Source organism: Dictyostelium discoideum (assembly GCF_000004695.1).
Source record: "Dictyostelium discoideum AX4 chromosome 3 chromosome, whole genome shotgun sequence".
Taxonomy (NCBI): domain Eukaryota; phylum Evosea; class Eumycetozoa; order Dictyosteliales; family Dictyosteliaceae; genus Dictyostelium; species Dictyostelium discoideum.
The window spans coordinates 4981962-4990421 of NC_007089.4; the positions used below are offsets into that span (position 1 = coordinate 4981962).

Here is an 8460-nt window from a genome sequence, read left to right on the forward strand (position 1 = left end):
CCTAAAAATTAAAAAAAAAGAACAAAAATAAAAATAAAAAATAAAAATAAAAAACTAAAAAAAAAAAAAATAAAATAAAATAAAAAGGATTATGTTTCTAAGAAAGGGGAAAAATAAAAAAAAAAAATAAAAAAAAAAAAAAATAAAAAATTCAATTATTTTTTATTTTTTTGGGAAGTTGAAAAAAAAAAAAAATTCAATTCAATTCATTTAGAGTTGTGTCTACAAACAAGCATTTATATACATATATATATATAACAACAATGGGTTTTGGTCAAGTAGTAATTGGACCACCAGGTTCAGGTATTATATACACATTTTTATTCATTATTAAAAGGGAAGCAAGAAATAATAATAATATTAATAATATTAATACAATTATTATATTCAAATACATATTTATATAGGTAAAACAGTTTATTGTAATGGTATGTCACAATTTTTACAATCTATTGGTAGAAAAGTATCAATTATAAATTTAGATCCATCAAATGAGAATATACCATATGAACCAGCAGTAAATATACAAGAATTAATTGATTTTCAAACAGTAGTGAATGAAACCGACCTAGGACCAAATGGTGGGTTAATTTTTTGTATGGAATATTTAGAAAAGAATTTAGATTGGTTAAAAGAAAAATTATTACCACTAAAAGATCATTATATAATATTTGATTGTCCTGGTCAAGTTGAATTATATACACATTATAAAATTATATCAAACATTTTAGATAATATTATGAAATGGTCATTTAGAGTAAGTTAAAAACAATAAATAAATAAATAAATAAATAAAAAGCATATTAATATTTTAATATTTTAATAGTTAACAGTTATTCAAGTTTTTGATTCATTTTATTGTAAAAATCCAAGTAATTTTATATCAATTTTATTAGTGTCATTATCTGGTATGGTTAGAATTGAATTACCACATATTAATGTATTATCAAAGATGGATTTAATTGAACAAAATGGACCATTAGATTTTAATTTAGATTTTTATACAGATGTATTGGATTTGAAATATTTAGATGCATTCCTTGATAAAGATCCACGTTTAAAAAAGTATAGTAAATTGAATAAAGCGATTGCAGGTGTTATAGAAGATTTTAGTTTGGTTAGTTTCATACCATTGAATATAATGGACAAGAAATCTGTTGCAAACCTAATTGCATCAATTGATAAAAGTAATGGTTATATATATGGTTCACTCGATACAAATACTGCCATTTTAGAGATTCAAGAAAGAGAAACTCAATGGAATTTCGATAAATATCAAGAAACTCAAGAGAAATATTATAAATCATACGAAGATGATGATGTTATCTTTGAAAATGATCAAGATGAAGATTATGATGAATTTAGTAAATATTTAAATAGATAAATAAATAATAATAAAATAATAATAATAATAAAAACTGGTTGTTGTTGTTGTTGTTGTTGTTATTTATATATATTTTATTTTATTTTATTTACGTTTTGATTCAATTTCTTGAATGAATTTTGTTGCAATATCAGTTGCTTCTTTAACGGATTTTGCTTCAGCAATTACACGAATGATATGTTCAGTATTTGATTTACGTAAATGAACCCACCAATCTTGAGAATCAATTTTAAGACCATCCTCTTGATTGATGACAACACCTGGTTTATTGATGAATTGAGAGGTGTATTCAGCCAAGATTGAATCTGGATCTAAACCTTCAATGCCTGCTTTTAATTTAACAATTTCATAAGTTGGTAAGGTTTCTTTTAATTTACTAATACTTGGTGCTTGAGAATAACGATTTGCCATCAATTGTAATGCTAATGTTGCGGCGACAGGTGCATCTCTACCAATGTGAATATCTGGTAGCATTACACCACCATTGCCTTCACCACCGATAACAGCATTCACTTGCTGCATCTTTTTAGCTACTTGAATCTCACCAACTGGTGCACAAATTACTTGACTTTCATATTTCTTACAAATATCATCGATTGCACGAGAGGAGGAAAGGTTCTTACAAACGTTGCCCCTACGACCACAGTCGCCCAATACCAACTCGACAGCCATGGCGAGGGTGTACTCCTCGCCCAACGGCTTGCCGTGCTCGTCGATGAATACGCAACGGTCGACGTCGGGGTCTACGGCAATGCCAAAATCAGCTTTATACTTTACAACCATTTCACAGAGTTGGCCCAAATTGGATGGCACAGGTTCTGGTGTGTGGGCGAATAAACCAGTGGTTTCTAAATTGATGCCAATCACTTCACAATTTAATTGAGTTAACAAGTATGACATTATTGGACCACCTGCACCATTGACAGAATCTAAACAAACCTTAAATCTTCTCTCTCTAATCTTTGAAATATCCAAGAATGCTAATGAAAGAATTGCACCAACATGTTGTTGATTTGCATCTACACATTTCTCTATTTTACCCAGCTGATCATATCCACTAAATTTAAATTCCTCTGGTTTATCTGCCATTGAAAATAAAATTTCACATTCTTTTGGTGCTATAAATAATCCATCTGGTCCAATAAATTTCAACCCATTCCATTCAATTGGATTATGACTACTAGTTATAACAATACCACCTGATGATTTTGTTTTTTCAACCATATATTGCACCTATATTTTCATATTAAAAAAAAAATAAAAAAAAAACAATTAATTTATTAATTATTATTATTATTATTATTTTATTTTTATTTTTTATTATTATCATTTTTATAAATACAGTTGGAGTTGAAGCAATATCAATATGAATAACTTGATAACCTCTTGAAATTAATGAACCATTTGTAATCATTTCAAACCAAGGTCCTGAAACTCTTGAATCACGTCCAACTACAATTTTTTTTTGATTTTGATTATAATGACTTGATTCTAATAATTGAGTGAATGCTATGATATGATTTGCAACCAATGTTGGAGTCCATGATTGATCGGCTCCAACTACACCTCTAACTCCTGAAATACTACGAATCATATGACTCATTTGGTTTTATATATATATATATATTTAATTAATTATAGTTGTTATTATAAAAAATAAAATAATAAAATAAAAATAAAAAAAAATAAAAAAATGAAAAAAAAAAAAAAAAAAAATAATGTGTGAACTAAATTTAATTTAATTTTGGATTAAAAAAATAAAATTAAAAAAAAAAAATAAAAAAAAAATGAAAATCAGCATCATCAGCATCATCACCATCATTCATGTTATATTTTCGTGTTGTTTATACTATTTTTAGATATAATAAAAAAATAGAATATAAAAAAAAAAAAAAATGAAAATAATCATCATCATTCTCCGCCCCAAAAAATTCATATTATTTTTTCATATTGTTTATACTATTTTTAAGATATAATAAAAAATAAAAAATCTAAATGAAAAAAAAAATAAAAATGTAAAAAATAAAAAAAAAAATCTAGTTTGAATAAAAGAAAAAATCAATCCTTATTTTTTCTCTTTTTTTTTTTTTTTTTTTTTTTTTTTTGATAATTACAAAATTTTGTTAATTTTACAAAAAAAAAAAAAAAAAAAAAAAAAAAAAAAGTCATTCCACCCAACAACCACTTACATTTACATTATAAAAAGCAATTTTTATTTTTTTTTATAATATTTTCAATCAAAAATAAATATTTATTCTATTTTTAAATAACCTAAAAAATAAAAAAAATGCAAAACCAAGAACCTTTAAGTAAAGATTTTAAAAGCGCAATTGTTATTTCCCCACCAATTGAGCTTTCAATTCAAATTCAAGAATTTAGAAAAAAATATGATAAAGCATTCGTAAGATGGATGCCACATATAAATTTGTAAATATAATTTAGTATAATACTAAATATATTTTAATTATTTACAACTTGGGGAAAAAAATAAAATATATTAATATACTTTTTTTTTTTTATTATTTATTTTTTATATACTTTTTATGGGTGTGTTGGTGTGTGATAAATGAAAATTAGAATTTTTCCATTTGTAAAAATATATGATTTTAATTCAGTATATGAATTATTAAGAAAAGAATTGGCAGATTTCCCAGCATTTAAATTAGTTTTTAAAGAAGTTTCATTCTTTCAACATGGTAGTAATTATGTTGTTTGGTTAAAACCAGAAACACCCGAAGATCCAACAATAATTAATCGTCTCCAAGCTAAATTAGAGTCATTACTCCCTGGATTTAATGAATTAAGTAATAAATCACCTAGCGGATTTCAACCTCATTTAACTCTTGGTCAATTTAATGGAGTAGGTTTCATATACATAAAAATATATTTTTAATTTTTATTATAAAAAACAAAAAAGATTTAAATTTTAACCTGATTATTAATTATAATAATAAAATTAGAAAAGAGAAGCAGAACAAAAGATAGCTAGTATACAAGCAGAGTTACAACCAATAGAATTTGAAGTTTCAGAGATATATATGATTAATAGGAATGGGGAAGTTCCATTTTCCATTGAAAATACAATAAAGTTATCAAGAAAAATTTAATTAATTTAATTAATTCTTAAAAAAAAAAAAAAAAAAAAAAAAAACATATGAAATAATAATAAATAAATAATAAATATATAAAATAAAATAAAATAAAATAAAAATAAAAATGGATGTAATAAGAAAAAAAAAAAAAAAAAAAAATATTTAATTACTTTTTTTAATTAGATCGGTCATTATGATAAAAAAAACAGTAAAAATTTTTTAAATTTATAGGATATTTGTAGTTTAAATATTGGGGTAAATTGTGATCAAAAATTAGATACAAAATATCAAAAAAAATCTTCTTTTGTGATATAACAAAATGAAGGACAAGAAATAAAGAAGAAACAATATTTCCATTTTCCAAAAAAAAAAAAGAAAAAATAATCAATAATAATAATAATAATAAAACTGTAATTAATATGACAATACTTGTAAAACTTTTAAAAAAATAATAGGGTTAATCTTTAATAAATCTATTAATTTTTTGTCCCAATATCAAAGATTTTATCAAAAATAATTATTAAGATTGTTGGTGATTAAAAAAAAAAAGCAAACAAACCTTTTATGTATAAAAAGTAATTATAAACCCCATGATTCTAGAGGGTAATTAAAAATAGTGTAAACTCTTTAAAAAAAATAAGAAGAATTTGGCTATTTATTACTGTAAATAGATTTTGTCAAAAATTAAAATCATTTTAGAAATTTTAAAAGATTAAAAAAAACCAATCACCATTCTCCAGATTTGGGGAAAATATAATATTTACACTGTAGATCAATTTAAGATTATTATTAAATTAAATTGTGTTGTTAAGTATATTTTATCACCAATATATACATGTATGTGTCACTCTCTTTATTTTTCAATCTAACATACACACACTTAAAAATAATAATAAAATATTAATTATGTACATTCACCACACACAAAGACACTCAAAATCTATCCACACACACACGGTTATAAGTTATAAAGATTAAAAAAATTTTATATCTACATAATAATTGAATTATATTATAATTTTTATTGTTAATTACTTTTTGTTATTTTTTATTAATATCATTAACAAACAACACTTTAAAAAAACTTTAATTATCTTTTGTTGATGCCGTTGTTGTTTTTATTTTTTCAATGTGGTGAGTGGGGGTTTTTTAATGTAGTAAAATTAATTTTTTTATTAACTGGTGGTAATTATAGTAGTAGTGTAATATGATAACATAGTTTCGATAGATTAAAAAAAAATAATATAATTTTTTATAAATAGTTTATAATAAAAAAAATAAAATAACACACAACAACAACCACAACAACAACAACAAAAACAACAAAACAATAACAAAAACAACAATATCAAAACAATAATAATAATATTATTATTAAAATAATTTTAAAATAACAATATACCCAATAATTATATTAATAATAACAACAAAACAAAACAATAACAACTACAATATTAATAACAACTAAAATGAATGTATAATTATGATAATAATAAAAAATAAAAGAGATTCATTATCAAACACCCCCGCACATACACACACACACACTACAATAAAATAATAAAACCAACACACAAAGTGATAAAATTGATGAAAATAAATGTGGTTACTTGTGTGAGAATAAAAAAAATATTTTTAGTGAGCTTGTGGGCGTTGGTTTACAATGTGTTTACTTAATATTATTATTATTATTATTATTTGGAGCTAAAATTTCCTTTTCTTTTTTATTATTATTATTATTATTTATTTTTTTTGAGAAGAACAATTTTGAAAATCTAACAAATTAAATTGAACTTTAAAATTAAACATATTAAAATATCATTCTCGATTTTATTTTTTTTTTAATTTTTTTTTTTTTTTAAATATTCATTATTTTATTTATTTTTTTTATTTTTTGTTGTTTTAAATTATTAATTTTAAAAATAAATAAATAAGAAACAATAGGTTTATTAATACTTAATTATTTATCTTCAATTAGTAGTAACTAGTAACACACTCAAATAAACACATTCATCAATAAAATAATTACGCAAATATAATTATTTTAATCTGGAAAAAAAATAAAAAAAAATAATAGAAATTCCTGATGTGTGAGTACCTTTAATTATTTACATTTAAAAAATGTAAATAATTAATAAAAGATTAAAACAATTAAATTGGTTTTTTTATTTTTATTTTTTTTTTTTTTTTTAATATTTATTATTTTTAAAATATTTTTTTTTTTTTTTTTTTTTCCATCATTATAATTATAAATCATTAAATATATTTGTGCCTTTAAAAAAAAAATTGATCAATTTTAATAGATAAATTTAACTATTTCTTTTGATGAAATTACAAAAATAATAATAATTTAAAAAAAATTAAATAACATTGTTGATTGGTATATTCGAATTTATAATATTTTTGAAAAAAAAAAAAAAAAAAAAAAAAAAAACTAAAAATTATTTTCTTGATTTTTAAAAAAAATAAAATTAAGAAATTATAATTTCTATAAATTTTTTTTAATTTTTTATTTAATAATTTATAAAGAATATATCTTTTTTATAGTTTCTATAATTTTTTTTAAATTTTTTAATTTTTTTTTATATAATAATTTATAAAGAGTATATCTTTTTTTTTTTTTAAGTCTGAAAAAAAAAAAAAAAAAAAAAAAAAAAAAATTAAATTTTTTAATTCCAAAATTAGGCCAAAGGGAATATTTAGTTAAAGTTTAATTCAATTGTTTGTATTCAAAAAAAATGTTTTTATTCATTTTTCACAATTTTTTTATTTATTTTTAATATTATTATAATTATCATTAAAAATATTTTTATAATTGTTGTGTAATTTTTTATTTATAAAATATAACAAATAATATAAATATTTTCTAACAAATAAAATAAAAAACGTTTTTAAAGTAACACAACTTTTTGTTTGTTATATTTAAAATGTGTGCAAATACATAAAAACAAATTTTGTATGATATTATTAAATTCAAAGAAAATCCCGTTGGCTTTTCTCTCTTTTTCATTTCATTTTTTAATTTTTTTTTTTTTTTTTTTTTTTTTTTTTTTTTTAATGCATCAATATATATTGTTTTCAAAATCAACCAACTTTTTTTTTAAAAAAAAGAGAACTATTGATTCACCTTTTCATTTTCTGACAAAGAGTCATCATTCCAATCAAACATTTTTTTTATTAGATATCTAATAAAAAAAAAAAAAAAAAAAAAAAAAAAAAAAAACTTATTTGTTTTTTTAACCACACAATTTTGAAAATAATTTATTCTTTCCACCACATCATCTTAACACTATACTTAATAATAACCCATTAAATAAATTTCATTATCAATAAATTTCTTCAGTTGGCCTTTTTTTATTATTTATTTTTTAAATTAAAAAAAAAATAATAAAAATAATAATAATAATAATAATAATAATTAAAATTAGAAAATAAAAATAAAAATAAAAAAATATTACATTACTTCTAAATATATACTTTTTCAAGAGTATGTCAGTTAAGATGTATGTATATGATAGGTATGGTTATGTATAATTTTTTTATTGATGGAACCAATCAAAAAAAACTAATAATATAATTTGCTCCCTTTATATTTTAAAGAGAGATCATTACCTTTTGAAAAAAGTAAGAGTTTTAAAATTAGTTTTTTTTTTTTTTTTTTTTTTTTTTTTTTGGGAAAATAAAATTAATAAAAATAATAAAAATAGTTTTAAAAACGAATGAATTTTATATAAATAACTCTTAATTATTTTTTTATTAAAAAAAAAAAAAAAAAAAGTAAAAATTTAATTTAGAAACCATTTTTTTTTTATTTTTTATTTTTTTTTTGTTTTAAAAAACATACATACATTTTGTGATATTTTTGCAACAAAAATTAATTTTAAATTTTAAATTCTCAAAAATTTCAATAAAATTATTTGGGTTCCTAAATTTAAATAATTAAACAAAAAATTTTTTATTAAACTTGCATCTCATATTGGTTTT

At 20.4% G+C, this 8460-nt stretch overlaps 4 protein-coding genes across 4 annotated transcripts; 3 read left to right on the forward strand and 1 right to left on the reverse strand.

The window, feature by feature from the left end:
* Window positions 1–263: 263 nt before the first annotated feature.
* On the forward strand, window positions 264–1384 carry gpn2 (GPN-loop GTPase 2; the record flags this gene model as incomplete). Its single annotated transcript, XM_635552.1, has 3 exons — window positions 264–303; window positions 408–757; window positions 827–1384. 3 exons carry the CDS (start codon window positions 264–266, stop codon window positions 1382–1384), a joined length of 948 nt encoding a protein of 315 aa, XP_640644.1.
* Window positions 1385–1468: 84 nt separating this feature from the next.
* DDB_G0281789 (hypothetical protein) lies at window positions 1469–2987 on the reverse strand (the record flags this gene model as incomplete). Its single annotated transcript, XM_635553.1, has 2 exons — window positions 1469–2617; window positions 2727–2987. 2 exons carry the CDS (start codon window positions 2985–2987, stop codon window positions 1469–1471), a joined length of 1410 nt encoding a protein of 469 aa, XP_640645.1.
* Window positions 2988–3671: 684 nt separating this feature from the next.
* DDB_G0281791 (hypothetical protein) lies at window positions 3672–3815 on the forward strand (the record flags this gene model as incomplete). Its single annotated transcript, XM_635554.1, has 1 exon — window positions 3672–3815. The coding sequence occupies one exon, from the start codon at window positions 3672–3674 to the stop codon at window positions 3813–3815; it is 144 nt and encodes a 47-aa protein (XP_640646.1).
* Window positions 3816–3950: 135 nt separating this feature from the next.
* Window positions 3951–4491, forward strand: DDB_G0281793 (hypothetical protein; the record flags this gene model as incomplete). Its single annotated transcript, XM_635555.1, has 2 exons — window positions 3951–4244; window positions 4345–4491. The coding sequence occupies 2 exons, from the start codon at window positions 3951–3953 to the stop codon at window positions 4489–4491; spliced, it is 441 nt and encodes a 146-aa protein (XP_640647.1).
* Between the last annotated feature and the right edge of the window lie 3969 nt (window positions 4492–8460).